Raw genomic sequence first — 18,734 nt, 5'->3', positions numbered from 1 at the left:
TCACACAATTTGTCAATGATGTTTTTTGTTCATACCTCGATGAACAAAAACGAAATAACAGGCAATCCTTAAATAAAGTCATAGGCCTTAAGGCAATGGGTTCGCATCCTAGTGCCGACTCCCATCCATTGAGCGTAGGTCCACTTATTGGTGTACGGGCTCTCATTTTAGGAGGAGTAAGGGAAAACTGATTTTTGGAAGAATTAAACGAAAAAGAAAACAACATTATTCAATTAGTATTACTGCCAAACAGCTATACAGGGTTGTAAGCGAATCACTACACATTGTTACAACTAAGTTTGCGGATAGAATGATGGAATTACATAGTAAAAAGGTCTCGTGTTAGCATATTTTGCCCGAATATATCTATAATTTTTGCCCGAATTTGAGGCTTTTCTCCAGCACTAGGGTGACAGTTGTCTCTCCTCCATACCACTGTTTAATTTCGTACGTTTATAGGTCTATTATACCAACTTCTCTCACTAACCACTCACAATTAACCACCATCCTTTTTTCAAGTTTAGGTTCTTTATTGCGTTAGGTTTTATAACTTATCAGCAATATAACAATGAAAACATTAATAAAGAGTGGAGAGTAATCACTTTCATAAATACACGCATCCAACAGACACTATTATCCTATTCAATTATTTAGACCCAAAGTTTTTTGCAAATGTTAGCTTATTTCCTATTCGATATTTGTTTTCTTTGCATTTACATGAAAACAAACCCAAATCCCGACAGGTTTTATATACAAATCATCGTATAAAATGCACGAAGTTGACTTAATTCCACTTTGAAAAAATCTCTGTGTTTTTTGAATGCACGTTATTTCCCCTATAAATAACTAAGGACATTTGCATATCAAAACATTGGGATCTGAGGCTACGTGAAGGCCATTATAGCTTGTTTCACTAAATCAAGGTTATTATTGTTTTGCAGTGTGTAACAGCATTGCCTAATCTTTCCGTTAAACATAGATGTAAACAAACAGAACATGTAACCTTTTCTTGTAGGTGCATTATATTTAATAAATTTAGCTAATGTATTATGTATTTTTATTTTATTATATCAATTATATATTAGCATACCATACCTAACCTAACACAACTGAGGTGTAGCACAGTAATAAACACAAATCACCTAACACACCGCAGGAATGTGCTTTCCAAATTTATAAATAAATTTAATGCAGGGCCGGACCCAGAAGACCGGGGGTGGGGGGTGGGGGGGGTGGGGTGGGAGAGATAAAATGTCAAAGGCCACCAACATCAAATAATAATAAAAATGTTATTTAATTTGCCTCTAAATTGGGAACTCATACATATATATATATATATATATATATATATATATATATATATATATATATATATATAGTATTTAGGGTGGTGCTAGGGGCTGGGGTTTGGGGGTTGGGTGTTACATTTGTAATGCGAAAAACCAAAGGGCTATTGTTCGGACTCGTATGGGTTCAACCACTTTTTCATCCCGCAGACACAGCCCTGAATGTTCAAAATACGATAGCATTGCTTGGTCAATAACATCATTATTTCGATCTATGACTGCACGTGCTATTGTAGCAATGTGTAAACCACGTAAAATACAAGTTAGGTAGGGTATATAAATTCATTGAAAATGTATTAGTCGACATTCTTGTTATTGTTATTTGAGGAAAAATATGGGTAAATCGAAAAACACTTCAGTTGATGTAAAATCGTGTATAAAGAACGTTTTCGATTATTTTGAAGATGAATATCAGCGCGGTAGACCTAGGTATGCTTCTTATCGAATTGTTGATCGAGTTGTCGCTGCACTTAAAGTTTCGGTTTCAACAGTAAAAAGAACTGTGAAAAATCTAAGCTCTACGAATCCAAGCACAGAAATCACTGTTAAAAAACGCGACCGAAAACTCATCGATTTATTTGATAAAGATGTTATTAGACGACGAGTATACAGATTTTATAGAGAGGGCGAATTATCTATATTACATAAGATTAACGTGGCTTTAAGGGAGGAATGTGGAATCAACATATCCATATCAACTTTACGAAGAACACTCCATGACCTCGATTTTAAATACCAACATATGTCTACAACCGGAAAAGTGATTTTTGAGGACGCCAATATATCAGACAGGAGACTGTCCTATCTCCATGAATTATCCAGTTTACGAGAACAGGGGTATTTAATAGTGTATCAAGATGAGACCTGGGTGAATGTCAACCACACAACATCCCACCACTGGACAGATATCCACCCGGGCACAAGTACCGCCAATCACCTGCCGAAATCAGACGCTGCTGATCGTGTTCCTAAACTCTGTTCGGTGACTGGGAAGGGAAAAAGACTTATTATTTGTCATGCTGGCTGTGATAAATATGGATTGATAGATGGCTGTGAATTGATCTTTGAGGCTAAAAAACAGACGAAGACTATCATGGTGAGATGAATCATGAAAATTTCATCAAATGGTTTGAAGAACAACTTATGCCTTCTCTACCAGAACCTTCTGTTATCGTCATGGATAACGCAAGCTACCACAACAAATTAACTGAGATTACACGATGTCCTGCACTAAACGCTAAAAAGGAAGAAATTCAGTCGTGGCTACGAAACAAAAATATACCTTTTGAGAGTAACATGACAAAGCCAGTTCTTTATGAACTTGTGAAAAGTAACAAATGTGCAAAGCAATTTGTTACTGATGATATTGCTGAACGCCATGGGCACTTGTGTCTAAGACTGCCGCCAAGACTTTCTGAACTCAATCCGACAGAACTGATCTGGAGTCAAGTCAAAGGGCACATACCTCGTCATAATGATGGTAAAATGACCACGGTGCGGAGAGAACTTGCACATGCATTGAACTCTGTCACAACTACACACTTCTCTGACGCAGTTAAACATGTAATAAAGATCGAAGAAGATTTTAGAAAACAAAATAGTTTTATAAGAAATAAAATACTTCCCTGTGATAGTCCCCCTTAACGAAGCTAGTGATGAAGAAATGAGTTCGTCGACTGATTAAGTTATTTCTCCATACCCATCAGGAGTATTACTTTAATGTATGCATGAACTCTTTAACAATCTATAAACTAATCGACTAGAAATGTATATAGACTACACATACATACGAGAGAAATGTTTATTTAACGACACACTCAACGCATTTCATATACGTTTATGTGGCGTCAGACAAAACGGTTAAGGACCATTATGACAGTGAGAAAGAAACTCGCTACCGCCACATGGGCCACTGTTTCCGATAAGCAATTTTGATAAGCAATAAGGGACGTTTTATATGGACCATCGCATACAGGATAGCACATACCACAGCCTTTATACATCAGTTGTGGTGCACAGGCTGGAACTAGACACAACCCAATGGGTCCACCATGTGGGATCGATCAGTCGACCTACCATGAGCGAACGCTTTACCTCTGAGCTACGTCCCGCTCCATATACAAAAGAAGCCTTAAGTGGGGTTGGGGTTGTGCAGAGGGTCACACCTCCACCAATCGCATGCATACCATATTCTTATCTCTCTCTCTCCCTATAACCATATAACCATAGATTAAAATATGTTGAGTGCGTCGTTACATAAATGACGTCTCTCTCTCTCTCTCTCTCTCTCTCTCTCTCTCTCTCTCTCTCTCTCTCTCTCTCTCTCTCTCTCTCTCTCTCTCTCTCTCTCTCTCCTCTCTCTCTCTCTCTCTCTCGCGCGCGCGCTTGTGTATTCCACAATATAATTATAATATTTCATACATATTTTTTTTTCAAACTGAGGTTTTGTCACTTGAACTCCCCACCTGAATCCGCGCCTGCTTCATGTTTACAGATATTTTCTTAAATATAGGTCATACTACGATTTGTGCGGATAGGACGATAGAACCGAACATTAGTTTGAAACGCACTATAGAATGATGCTTTTGATATGCAAATGACCTTAGTTATTTATAGGAGAAATAGCGTGCATTCAAAAGACACAGAGATTTTTAAAAAGTGGAATTAAGTCAACTTCGTGCATTTTATATGATGATTTGTATATAAAACCTGTCGGGGTTTGGGTTTGTTTCCATGTAAATGCAAAGAAAACAAATATCGAATAGGAAATAAACGTAAAATTTGCAAAAAACTTTGCGTCTAAATAACTGAACAGGATAATAGTTATATTCATGTAACGTATTTGTAGGCAAATGTACCATCTCAAGTACCACCAGCAATATGAATAACAAAAATGTAAAAATTATAGATACAATTAGTTTGTAATAATAGTTTGAAAATATTTGCAAGTTCTTTATCTCCTTGTTGTTTTCAGTTGACAAGAGCCGTATTAGTTTTGAAAGTACTGGCGTGTTTGAAGTAGTATTTTAATAAATGTGTGTCCTTCATCCTCATTCGCATTAACATTACATAGTGTACGTATTCTGTGTGTCCGGTCAATACTTTTGTACTTACCAGGTTCAGTATTCGGATATACGCACGGAAATAAGTTAAAAGAAGTAAGTGATGTTTGAGTGTCATTCAGTCCATCTTTCTACCTATTCAACCAAATCCTTCCCCACACGTCCATTTATCGATTATCCACTCATCCGAATCCCGCCATTAGCACCTAGTAGACTTGGTTCATAGAATTATATACCCACTGACAAAGACGAATAGATATAGTTTTTCTATTTTCTAATTGTCAATAAATACAAACATCAAAATGGTTCATGCATTCATGCGTTTCTGAGTTCGTAAAGTATATTATACCTGCAAGATACAAAAAGGTTCATTCAAATAAAAAAAACAGTACGGTATGTTAAATAATTAATCATCTTCATAGGAAAAAAAACCCCGGTTTACTAACCCACTTTCTGCATGATTCGTACTTGTATATAGTTCAGTGTGTCACTTACTACATTTACTGTAGAGTACATATGAAGGAAGAACGACACCCCAGCACACATTCCAAACTGATCCTGTTTACTGTTTATGAGGGAAATATGGTTCATAATGATTTTTGACAATGTATATACCCCTATAGTTAAAACTATATGTGATAGCATTGGAACGGTGGTAGTTTTTAGTATGTTTTTGTATAAGCCTACTCTAAAATAAACTGCAGAATTATTTTTAAGTATCATAAAAGGTGTGACAAAAAGATTTATTTAAAGAAAGATTATCATGTTTATATACATGGATTTGAAGGAAATATATTATGAAATTCAACAAATAAAATGTATTTCATGTGATAATTATATTTTTAAAATATTGTTAAAATTGTTAGCACTACTCCTTACTCGAAAAAGGAAAACTAAGATTGTTTTTGTTTTCTTTTTTGTTTACTGAAAATAATTGAACAGAAACACCCTTGAGGATAATTTGAGGATAATATTTGATGCAAATATTACAAGATATTTTATGTACTTAATAAAACCCACTAAAATGTCTAATTGAATGTATTTCACCAAACAATTGCAAACAATTTTTAAAAACCTCACAATCTTTTTTAAGCTTGTGTATTTTGATACCATGGCTTGTACATGTATTTAAGTTGTCATTGTACAATGATACAATGATACTGAAATTGAGTATTGGTTTGGAATGTGGTAAATTTAAATGTTACTTGAATTATTAAAAGTAATTTTCACGTCACAAAAGTTCAAAACACTGAAGATATCCTGGGCACAACAAACTTTAATTGTACATTTGAAATAATCAATGACATATACCATTTAAAAAGAACTTACGTAATTGTGTGCAATACACTAGACTTATTAAATATACTCAAAGGCAAAAGTTAATTGTGACATGGATTGTTTTGAGTAATAAATTTGTGAATGGATTTATGGATGTAAATCAGAGAAAATGTGCATGAAACAGCACAAAGAAATGCAACAAAGCAGTTGTTGCAGCGAGTGCATGCTTTGTGCAAGAAACATGGAATATTCGGGAGAAATGCTGCCCAGTGTTCACCATAAAAAGGCCAGACATTCAGTCGCAAATCATTGCCACTCTGTGCAGCCTTCAGAAGTCCAGAAGTCCAGAAGTAAAAAAACCCACCATTAGTGAACTGTTTGATGCAATTACGTCATGCCACGCCTCAGTGAAATGACAGATGGCGAGTCATAGGGATGCTTGAATCTGGGACCTCGCAGCGTGACGTCGCACGTCAATTTAACGTCCACAGAAACACCAAATGGCACTTACGGCAACGATATCAACAAAACAATCAGGTCAGGGACCGTCCCCGTAGCGGCCGACCACCCGTGACAACCCCTCGCGTTTAGTGGCCTCAATGAGACGACGGTGCCAAGCCTGTATCAGTGTTCAAGATGGGCACACTCGCTACTGACTGTGTGAACTTCGCTCTGGACCCCCCCTCTAGTGATGTGGCTCATTTGCATATGGCAGGTGCGCCCTTTTCATGGACTATTGCTTGTTTCCATACCTTCGGACATTTCTCTTTCCATGTTATAACGTTTCATACACGGCAGTAAAGACTTATCATCAATTATCTTTGTCTTTTGTGTGTCACAATAACTTTTGCCTTTTAGTGTATGTTTTCTTTGTTATTTTATTTTTAATTAATTAATTAAAATATTAAAATAAAAGAGTTTACATCTATGCGTACACATATATATTTTTGAAAGATCATCACTTTGGACATATTTTTCAGCATGATGGACATTCCCAACTTTATACCTTTTTTTGGTAAAATATGAGGGTAAAATCACGTTTTTAAAAATTTACTTTTAAAAAAGGGAATTAAAAAAGTTGAAATTTATACCAGTGCAATCGTTGATTTGTTTCTACCATTGATTTAAACTTTTTTAATGGTTGTCATGGCAACGGCCATTTTGGGGCCAAAAATACGGTTTTTAGTGACTAAACTTTAAAAATTCATATCTCAGAACTCGAATGAAATATTTGCGTGCTTTCAATGGCAAACCCATTTTGAGATAACCAGGCAGTTTTTAGTTACGGTTGTGTACTATATATTTAGGCAGAATTGACAATTTTGGGGTAAAAACATCAGTTTCGAAATTCCGCTTATAAGAAAATGAAATTGCCTTTCTATATATAAGACACCAAAAGCTGTCAAAGGTAGATATATCGGTAAAAATCCATTGCACAGTGATTTTTATTAATTGATATTTCTAAGGTGCCATTGATGAATGGTTGCCATGGTAACATTTCTTTGTGTTTTCACTTGTCATCATAAGTGATTTGAATAATGGATGCAGAGGTTACAAACACCTTTTGGCACAGCTTGTAATTTTATACAGTGAAATATTCAAATCATGCCTTAATTACAAACTTTTTCAACATGATAAACAGGAAAAAAGTGCTAAAGTTTTTTTTGTTTAACAACACCACTAGAGCACATTGATTTATTAATATTATTCATCGGCTATTGGATGTCAAACATTTGGTAATTTTCACAAATAATCTTAGAGAGGAAACTCACAGCATATTCCTATTAGCATCAGGGGATCTTTTATATGCACCATCCCACAGACAGGATAACACATATCACATTTGATATACCAGTCGTGGTGCTCTGGCTGGAACGAGAAATAGTCTAATAGACCCACCGATCCCAGACTGACCACACATCAGGCAAGCGCTTTACCACTGGGCCGCTTCCCGCCCGACAAACAGGAATGTTATTATTATTCAGATAATGAGTAAGGTGATCTTTAGGTAAAATATCATTTAAACAATAATCTGGTACATCACTATTTATCTCCTTTGAAATCGAATCCCCCTCAATAGTATTTACCAGGTGGCATATTTTGAAGCAGATATATTACAGGAAGTGCACATTCGGGCTCTAGACATTTTGCAACACAGTAATTTAAAAATTCAAACACGTCTTCATCACTTTCCCTGCAATAGGTGTCGGGTACTCTGATTATTCTTCGTCTGCAGTCGTTGCTGTCATATGCTCAGCTACAGTTGCATTTCATCAGCTCAAGAACAGTTGTTGGTGCTGGTAGAATGGTCAGCCATTGCACGTGAAGGTGACCTTCTTCATCGATGATCGAGATGATGAATTAATAAATCCCTTCTTGGCACCGAAAAGCTGGTAACCGACTGTCAGGGGCGTGGAGATTGATGAGCTCACATGTTGTAGTGGATTCAACCATGTTGCTATCAATACTCAAGACACTGGCATAATGGTGTTGGCCTTAGCTCTTAATTCCGATATCTCATGCCACCTTTATCCAACGGAGAGGAACCAAAACGCGAGAGAAACAAATGTTGACATACATTTGTAGACAAGGTAGCTTCGACATTGGGAAAAAACACTCCGCACTGCAGTCACAGACATCCATGCATTTACCTGATGCGACTCCATCGGCTCCTGCTCAGAAAAATATTAGAGAAAATGTTAAAAAAGATGATTATCAATAAAGTTTCACGGATCTTGGACAGCTGTGAGAAGTCTCGGATAAAGTCAACCAGAAAATGTTGGCATTTGTGTGCGATGTATATGCCTCCAAAGTAACATTGCCCTTGAGAGCCAAGAGGGGATATATTAGCTCACCATCTCTCCGACCCTGCAAAGACTGCCTCCAACAGCATACTAGACTTACCAACAATAAGGCTGCAATTTGGCGTAGGTCACTTGAAGCAAACCCAGAAGTCCCACAGCCAACAAGTCGTGGATGGATTATCGATGAAACGGTGTTTTTCACATGCAATGGAAGACCGTTTACCAGAACCAACAACTGCTTTCGGGCTGATGAAATGCAACCGTAGCCTACCATACAACAGCAACGACTGCCAGTGCGTCGCAAATTATCTTAAATATGTTGAAAGCCAAATTGTTCCAACCATATAACAAATGAAGATGAAACTGAGGACCCGACACCTATGACTGGAGAAAGTGACGATATGTTTGAATAGTTAAATTACTGTTGCAAAATGTCCATGGCTGGGTGTGTTGTTCCTGTGACATAATGGCTTTCAAATATGCCATGTGGTAATTACCATCGCCGATAAATTTGTTTCTGGTGTATCATTTATTTAAGACTAATATTATTAGCGAAAAACTAAATATTGTAGCCACTCTGTATAAAAAATAGCAATTAGCTAATTTGGCAATAGACAAGTGTTATTAAATCATTTATAAACAAGCTTGGAACAATAAGGGATGACACGTTCACAATTCTAAAAAATCCGGTTTTTCCGTTTAAACTAAAATGTTTATTAAAAGACAAAAAAGGTTGTAAAGATATTTATGATATGATAACTTCACAAACTATAACCCCCAAAGCACAATTAAAATATGCGAACGAAGGATTTCTGTACGATACCAGGCAATGGGAAAAGTATTATGTCATTCCTTTTCGATGTGTAAAAGATTCAACCTTATCATGGTTTCAATACAGAATACTGCATAGAATCTTAACTACAAATAAATTTTTACACATGATACATTATGTTGATTCAAATGCTTGTGACTTCTGTCAAAATTCTCCAGAAACGATACCACATCTATTTTTTGACTGCAATAAGGTTAACCACATTTGGGGAGCTACAAAACATTGGATACAGACTGAAACTGGAATTGATATTTGTTTTAACCGAGATATTGTTATGTTTGGTATGGTTAATAATGAACACAGCAACTTTGTAAATTGGTTAATTATCAATATTAAATATTATATTTATAGTATGAAAGTACAGAAAAAAGTATTAAATATAAATGGAGTTAAAAATATATTGCGAAACAAATTTGAAATCGAAAGGTTTATTTCATACAAAAATTGTGAACATGAAATTTTCAATAATCAATGGACACAGTGGCTTAATCTTTTTAACTGAAACTTCTTATAAATAGCTTGTTTCGAATTACAGGTCTTTTCGTTTGTAATTGCAGGTTTTTTCGTTTCGAAATATAAGTCTCTTTTCGTAGCATAGATTTTACTTCCCCCCCCCCATTATTTATTTATTTATTTATTTATTTATCTATCTATCTATTCATTCATTAATTTCTTTCTATTCTATTGTATTTTCTTTCTTTCCTTCTACTTTTCTCAACTCTTTCCAAGATATGAATCATAGCATCTTGGCTTTCTTTGCCAATCCCCAACCATATGGGAACACTAGAAATATATTTATATGTTAAATTACTATAATATTATGCATTTTCACTTATATAGCAACTCTATTGTAAGGCCATGAAATCAAGGCTCCCCAACCTTGACATGGTCAAACCTGGCTGGGGATAACAAATGATTAAAAAAAAAACATAATAAAAAAAAAAAAAAACAAAACAACAAATATATATATATATATATATATATATATATATATATATATATATATATATATATATATATATATATATATATATATATATATATATATATATATATATTTTATGCAGAAAAATATATTTGATATTTAATTACAATCGTTAAAAAAACAAAAAAAAAAAAAAAACTAAAAATTGGCAATGGACAAGGTGAGCCACACATACATACATTACATAATTAGAAAAGCATTAAAAATGTATCAATATATACACACCATATGACAATTTAGGAAGACATGTTATAGCATGTTATATGAAAATGAGAATAATAGTGCTACTTTCTACATACCAAATAAACCAAAGCGATTTATTTTAACCAGGACATGATATTTGCAGTGACATGTGGACAACATAACCTCCAAAAGTTTGAGTAAAAACACTTACTGGAAACACTGAGGTCATCCAGGTACTGCACAAGCTTTGGTATGGTGTGTGCCCAAAACACACTGGGGCTGGGACTGGGTCTGGCGAGTATGGTACCAGTTGAAAAAGACATACACTGAACTGAATGTGACTAAACACAGCATCAGTTCTGGCGTGAAATACAGATCTGGCAGCATATGCCATAGAACATGTACTACATTTTGACAGCATCAGATTCAACGTGTGTGGTGGGCCTTATTTTTTCAATGTTTGGAAATTCAGCTCTAGGAAGATGTGGTCCATAGACTCTGACATCAACTGTCGTGCCATTGACTCGATGACTAAAGCAGAGACCTGTTTACATTGAGCACCAAATGCTGGACATCTATGTAGCCGGTGCACGTGACCTCATCCCATCAGTGAGAACCATATCCAGAAAACCAAGGAAGCTGCTCAAGTTGTCTGTAAGAAGAACCTGGAGGTGGATCCTTGCAGGGCAAACATATCCAGAGGGTTAGATTATCGGAAGGTGTACCAAGTTTAACATCAGAACCAGGGACCAAATGCAAAGCTCAGAAGATGCTGCATATCTGCTCTTCTCAATGCACCAGTCACAAAGTTAACCACATTTGTTTGACATCCTCAAGCAGTCAGAACTAATCAGGGAGAAACAATCTGATTGGATGTCGTTCATAAACATGCTAGCCCCAAACTTTGTTATCAAGACGAATTTCTAAGAGACGAATCCTGATAAGCATGAAGCTTGGAAAATGGACAGATGTCTAGCAAGAACCATTCTGGGTGGATCCCTGTGAACCAGGCTACTGAATACAGCAAGGGCTCTCTTCTGTGTCCCCAGTGTCTCATATACTAAGGTCAATGATCTCAGGTACAACCTGTTTTGTGCTAAGAAAGCTGAGGTAGACAGTTATCTGTCTCCAGTTTATTGATACTGCTTCAGACCTCTACGTGAAAAATATTGGGGGAGTGATTAATTTCTCCCCTAACTTAGATTATGGGGAGTCATTTAAAATATCACCATACTGATACCATATAAATTCACATGCTGAAGGGAGCTAAGAATGTCCTTGAGCTAATCTCAGGGAATGATGAGGAGCGAGAGTGATAGCTCCCTTAAACAGTTATGTCTGCTGCTTAATGTAATATGTAAAAAAAAAAGAGAGCCCTATCAGGTTGGAATATGGTGACGATGTCTGGAGCTGGAGCCGAATGTGCCAAACCCCGTTGTTAGAGGGTGGAAGACTCAATACGAAGAAAGAGCTGAGACCAGTCTGGACCTACTGGCTTGAAACTGTCCAAAAATATGTACGCTACCAAATAGCTTGTGAATGTCAAATGGACTGCCAGTAAAGTACAAACTACCACACTATGAGGAAAGTACAAATGAGGATAAGAAAAATGAATTATTATATTTCTCCTGAACACTTTATATTGCTTACAATAGTTCATTCATCCATTTATATTTATTTTCGTGCTTCTGTCCAATCAAGGTTCGAGCAAGCTGTCCTGGGCATACATCTCATCTATCTGTGTTGTCGGTCTAGAACAGTTGTTTAGTTGTTAGTGACAGACAATTCAGTGTAATTACCTTGCACATACCCATTCAGTCATCAAACTTTCTCTGGGTTGCAGCCGGTAAAGGGATTCGAACCCACCAGCCACAAGTCCTATATCTTAACAACTACACTACCGAGGCCAGTTTAGAATAATTACAACATGTTACTATACACGTTTATTTGATGTCAGGAGAGTATTTTCAACAGAAACAGGGAAAGTCAACATTATATTAAATGTTTTCTATAATGCTATTTAACATTACCACAGGTGTGACAAATGTTATTGACAACAACTGCTTATTTAAAGTAGCACTGGGTTGAAATAGGTTGTTTTACCGTGTGTTAGTCATATTCTAAAATGATTATTTTAGGATAGGGTCAGGAAAAAGGCGATAATACTCAAAAGCTACCACTATTCTATTTTCCAACCCTAGATATGCAAACCTTGCTATAAGTCTTATTCTCCAAAATGATACCGATAACCCTATTGGCTCATGGATTATTGGGTTACTTTGGTCGAAACCTTGTGTATTTGTACAGCGTCCTGTTTCCTTCTTTTTGCTTCTAGGCTGCATTGTCAGCCGGTTTAGCAGCTTTTTTTTATATCAGAAAATGTTCGATATTTAGGGGCGGAATTTAGCTCAGTCAGATGAGTGTTCGCCCGAGATGCTTGCGTCGTATGATCGATCCACTTCGGTGGATCTATTAAACTGATTGGATTTTTTCTCGTTCCAACCAGTGCACCACAACTGGTATGTGCTTTCCTGTCTGTGGGAGAGTGCATATAACAGATCCCTTGCTACTAATGGAAAAATGTAGCTGGTTTCCTCTGATGACTACGAGTCAAAATTACCAAATGTTTGACATCCAACAGCCGATGATTAATAAATCAATATGATTTAGTGGTGTTGTTAAATAAAACAAACTTCGATATTTAGCCTCGTCGTATCGCCAAGTTATAATCACTACTGGTTGAAATATTTCCTGTGCAGACCTTTACTTCCGCAGCATAAATTCCCTTTTATTCTAGGTGGTTTGTAAAGTTTGTTTTATTTAACGACGCCGCTAGAGCACATCTAGGTGGTTTGGTGCGAGAGGTGTCCTGGATCACGTCACTGATCTTTATTTGAATATATTAGGCACGAACATGATGATGATGATGATGATGATGATGATGATTATGATTAAATTTTATTTCAGATAAGTAATTCAAAGAGCGGGGGATCCAGCACTCTTGGAGGAGGTTGTGCAATTAAAAAAATATATATATATATTTGCCAGGCAGTCAATTGTAGGTAAAGGACATTGTACACTAGCACAATTATGGCATCGTCTTGTGAATAGGTGTACAACTTCCAAAATAAATATGTTATAAATAATAAATTACATCTAATATTAAAAATCCATAAACATTTTTTTTAAATTGTAATGAATTATATATTTAATACAGAAAATGACGTTAAAGCGTTCCTTTTCGCGTCATTAAAGCATTGAATTTGCGTCTATTTTCTGTGTAATGGAAAGAACGCACTTTACCATGCATGCAGCGTGTAAGGTGTATAGATTTTATTGTACTAGTATTTGTACGATCGTTTTTAAGTATCTGAAACATCTGGTACAATAAACAAAGCCTTTTCCAGATGCCACGCTCAGTATTGCTCTGTATAGCTCGATAGGTATTTTACAAACTGAACAATAAGCCTAAACTTTCGCACTTGACTACTTCTACTGGGGATGAAAATTAAAAGAAACATTTAAACCAAACTGTGTTAAATAGCGGTGTAGTTCTGCGCAATAAAATAGTGAGCTCCAGAAGCAGACGGATATTCATCTTGGTGCATCGATAACGTGTTTCGTTGAAGCTGACAATTACGGATTACCTTTCAACGGATAGAAACAGATTTGTGTGTACAGCACCTAAACACATTGTTTAAAGGGAAGTATTTCTCACAAATAGCTCAGCATATACCATGTCCATCGGTATACCAGTCATGGAGTACTGGCTGGAAAGTGATAATCTTTGAAATAACTTCTAAGCCATTGGTCACCTTGTAAAACAAACAAAACATAAATATAGCCGATATAAATCGTATTATATAAACTGTTCATTATGCCAAAATCGAATAACTATGTAGTGCATATTCTTGTATTCTTCTGTGGGATGTCTCTGTGGCTGGACATTGAGGGAATCATCAACGAAATGCCAGTCATGATCAACTACTTACCGGAAGGGTGGAAGCTCGCTAGTTACGTTAACATCTGCATAGCGGTTGCCTTTCCCATTGCACTAGTAATTGTTCTGGCCGTTAGCACGTGCAAAAAGGAAAATTCCAAATATTTTGCTTGTTCGGCGCTTATGAATCAAGTTCTTCAGCTTATCGTGCTGTCATTTATTTGGCGGAAAACATACACCATAGAAGGAGAAATTCACTCGATCGGTCTCTTCGCTGTTATTTTCGTTCTTGGATGTAGTGGCAGAGCGTACAGCATCATATTTCTTTCCATTTTAGAAACGATGAAATCCGAATATGTTGCTTCGTATTTCATAGGGGAAGGAATCGGGTTGATGGTGTGTCCAATGTTGGCTTTTGTCCAAGGTGCTGGTCACATTACGTGTCAACTGCAACTGGTCGGCGAAGAAAATAGATTGGTTATTTCCAACGAATCGTTGGTTAACAGAACTGAGTACAAGCAGCAAACAGTGTACGAAGACCCGCTATTTCCGGTTCAAGTGTACATTTTAATACTGGCTGGAACTGCACTGGTCCCACTAGTGTCGTTTATATTACTCAACTGGAACCCACTTTCTTTGGCTGGAATCATTGAATCAAAACGTCAGTCATCGTTCCGAGCATACGATCAAGACGAAAGAGATTCGGATGAATACTTGTTGTTGCCCAGACAAGACCATGTCACTTTACCAGACGACGACCACCAACCTACAGAATTGTCACACAAGTCAAACATCTATGAAGCCCGATATTCTTTTATAACATGGCTTAGGAAACATTCCCACAATGCCCCGGATTGGTATGTGCTAGCTTTAGCAGCATTTGTGCAGATGCAGATATGTGCATTTCCATTCGCACTTGGGACTTATTATAGTCTTCCTTATGGTCACAAGACATTTCACCTCATTATAACCATTGGAAACACGGCCATCGCAATGGCGTCGATCACCGGTCGGTTTTTCAGTGTTACGTCATGGCCTATCATCGGCGGCATAACAGCGTTGTCATCATCATTGAGTGCATATATCGTCGTGGTGGCCTCGCTAAGTCCAAACCCTCCTCTCGCTGGACGTTTAGCTGGGACAATCATCACGGTGACATATATTTATTTTCACATTTGTACACGCGCTTTATTCCAAATACATAGTCACATCTATGTTAAGCAGCTACATAAGATGGATAATAATTAATATTAAGATGAGTTATAAGCAAATTTGGTCGTAGCATTTATCAGTGGGGGGAGGGGAGGGAGAGAGGTGTCTTACAGTGCTTGAATTAGTCATTCTGAGTAAACTAGGGGTCGGGACGTAGATCTCTCCCGGAAGTAAATCGTTCGCGGTCGGTCTAGGATCGATCCTCGTCGGTGGACCAGTTGGGCTATTTCTCGTTCCAGCCAGTGCACCACGACTGGTATTTCGAAGGCCGTTGTATGTGCTATCCTGCCTATGGGATGGTACATATAAAACATCCCTTGCTACTAATGAAAACAAATGTGGCGTGTTTTCTCTCTAAGACTAGACGTCAAAATTACCAAATGTTTGACATCCAATAGCCGATGATTAATAAATATGCTCTTGTGGTGTCGTTAAACAAAACAAACTGATTTTTTTTAGTAAACTTTACCAAATAAACGGAGGATGGTCATGCGTCACACACACACACACACACACACACACACACACACACACACACACACACACACACACACACCTTTATTTCAATGTATTTCATACATTAACATGCATTAGCTAACAAGAGCGCATTTATCATAATGAAATGTTGACAAAACAAATTCGTATTACACAATACATATTTAAATAATTATACATGTAGTTTTAATTTATCTCGTTTCAGATCGGAGTATGGTGTATACAAAACTACTCGCTAGCCTATTTGAAGCTATGTTTGGCCAAGAAAGTGCACAATAACAAAACATCAATGACTTTGTTTGGTGTTGCCATGGAAATTGGATTTCTTTTGGGAAATATTATTGCGTTTATACTGATTGGGATTCTAAAACTGTTCAATGAAAAATCGTTTTGTTGACTGATAATAGTGTTATATGTTGTCCATTAATTTATTGAATAGAACATCATAATATAATTTTAATAATATAACCAAATTGTTGCATAAAGGTATTTGCATATAAGGTATTGACTTATTACTTATTATTACATATTGTTTCATATATCAGGGGCGTGCACAGGAAATTTTGCAGGGGGTGGGTCGAGATGTCTGGCGAAAAATTGACCCCTTCTAGGGCTATTCTGAGGTGTTTTCTGCTGGCTAGCCGAGCTACTTTCACAGGAATGTAAAAAATCGGGATATGAAATTCTTTTTCGCCTTGAGCGGGGGGGGGGGGGGGTCGACCCCCCCCCCCCCCCCCCCCCTGCGCACGCGCCTGTATATATACCTGCAAAGGTCGTTCGGGGGAGGGGGATGCATATTCGAATGAACCTCCTCAAAGTATCTGTAACTTTATTCCGTTTTAAAGGAATTCTCGCACAATGCTTTTGGACTGGTATGCATATTCAACGATATATAATGCACATTATTACTTAATATCAAGAAGTATATTATTATATTTAATTAATAACACGGTTAAATGTGACGGTTATTATATATAACGGGCGCAGCCATTTTGTTCCATCGCAGTGAATACGCCCTCTGGCGAGCCGGTGGTTACGTAATACTTAACGTGTCACATCAGGAATTGGTCTTAGAACTGAAGAAACATACGTACCTGATTTTTTAGTGATGATGAAACAGGCATGCATGTTCTGTAATAATATCTATCCCAGTAAGCCAGCAATAAGTATATATTTGTTTCAATACAAAATAAACCACTATTGTCAAGTGGTCGAAATAACTGTATTATGTTTTGTTCTAGACACAAAAATACGTACCGATGTTATTAACATCACAGGGTATGGTGCAATATCCTGCCACCCTTAAATGGTAATGGACATTATCTGCCGGCATGCTTTATTACTGTAAATAATTCTGTAAAACTCTTGATTAAGTAGACTTTCCCATCTAAAATCACAGAACTGACCAATTACGTAGTCCCAAAGAAAAGAAAATTATCACTTGGGTATCGTGAGTGGTCGTTTTTTCTCCAACGTAGCTTACTAGTATGCATTTGTTTCTTTGGATTTTTTAAGAGAGAAAAATACTATAACCCCATTTCGTTATGTTAATACAAATTAAAATATATTTAGTTGAATAGTTTATTATATTATCAAGTCATTTATGTTCTTTTACAAGTCCAGTTGATCAATGGGAAGCGCTTTGTAAATTACTGGTTTGTTTACACTGTGCATACAGGAGGTGGTAGGAAGTAACGTCACTTTCTTCCAAACCATTTCGGAGTTCAGCCAGCGCTAAAAATTGCGCCATTTTTCTTATAATAAATTTTTTATTTACTGTAGTATAGATATTTATATATTGTTTTTAAAGGCGCAGTAAAAAAAATTAAACTCCCATTTCCCATTTTTATTCTTTTTCGGATTAAAAATCACAATTTAAAAATTATCTTTAGTATGTAGGAATTTCTTGTCCCTAGTCAGGCCCCGATCTTATCGGAGGCTGGACTCGGGATGGGCGTGTTCGAAACCCTAGTGGTAGATATGAGCACGTTAAACCAGTTACCTACCTACCAGCCAGCTCTAAGTTCAGTCAGCGAACGTTTTGCTAACGTTCGCGAACTATTTGATTGGTTACCGACGTGGTCATTTGGTTTAACGTGAAGCGCATAAACCAGTCTAGCAGACGTTTTACTGCTCGGTCTGGCTGAACGCAGCCCCGAACAGCAAAAAAAACGTCCGCTAGACTAGTGTATGCATTTCACGTTAAACCAAATAACACTTCGAATTATCATGTAGGGGTTATCGGGTCACACGAAGCATGGTCATAAGCGTACTAGGCGGGGATGGGGGACAACTGCCTCCCCCTAGTGTTAGAGCAAAACCTTAAATTAGGGCAAACATTATAGATATACGAGCAAAATGTGCTAATCTGAGACCTTTTTACCATGTATTTCCATCAATCTACCCTCAAAGTTAGTTGTAATCCATGTAGAAATGCGTAGTGATTGTTTGCAACCCTATATAGCTCTTTGGTAGTAATGCTAATATGAATAAATGTTGTTATCCAGATTCGGGCATTTTTGTTTAATTCATGGTTATATGATAAACACAACTGTCATGCTAGCTAGCTGCTACATTGTTCTATGAATTTCATGGAC

General features: G+C 36.8%; 1 protein-coding gene across 1 annotated transcript; it reads left to right on the top strand.

Moving 5' to 3' along the window:
* Positions 1–13,910: 13,910 nt before the first annotated feature.
* Positions 13,911–16,804, top strand: LOC121372177 (riboflavin transporter 2-like). The gene is made up of 2 exons (XM_041498460.1): positions 13,911–15,582; positions 16,343–16,804. The coding sequence occupies exons 1-2, from the start codon at positions 14,368–14,370 to the stop codon at positions 16,532–16,534; spliced, it is 1,407 nt and encodes a 468-aa protein (XP_041354394.1). The 5' UTR covers positions 13,911–14,367; the 3' UTR covers positions 16,535–16,804.
* Positions 16,805–18,734: the final 1,930 nt, after the last annotated feature.

This window comes from Gigantopelta aegis, chromosome 4, assembly GCF_016097555.1.
Source record: "Gigantopelta aegis isolate Gae_Host chromosome 4, Gae_host_genome, whole genome shotgun sequence".
Lineage (NCBI taxonomy): Eukaryota > Metazoa > Mollusca > Gastropoda > Neomphalida > Peltospiridae > Gigantopelta > Gigantopelta aegis.
Note: the sequence above shows the minus strand (reverse complement) of the source record. Positions and strands in the feature narration are given on the sequence as shown.

Excerpts from the sequence above, each read along its gene's own strand:
- LOC121372177 (XM_041498460.1), top strand. The coding sequence starts at position 14,368 with ATGCCAAAATCGAATAACTATGTAGTGCATATTCTTGTATTCTTCTGT. Across the intron at positions 15,583-16,342 it reads TAGCTGGGACAATCATCACG|ATCGGAGTATGGTGTATACA; the intron begins GTGACATATATT and ends ATCTCGTTTCAG.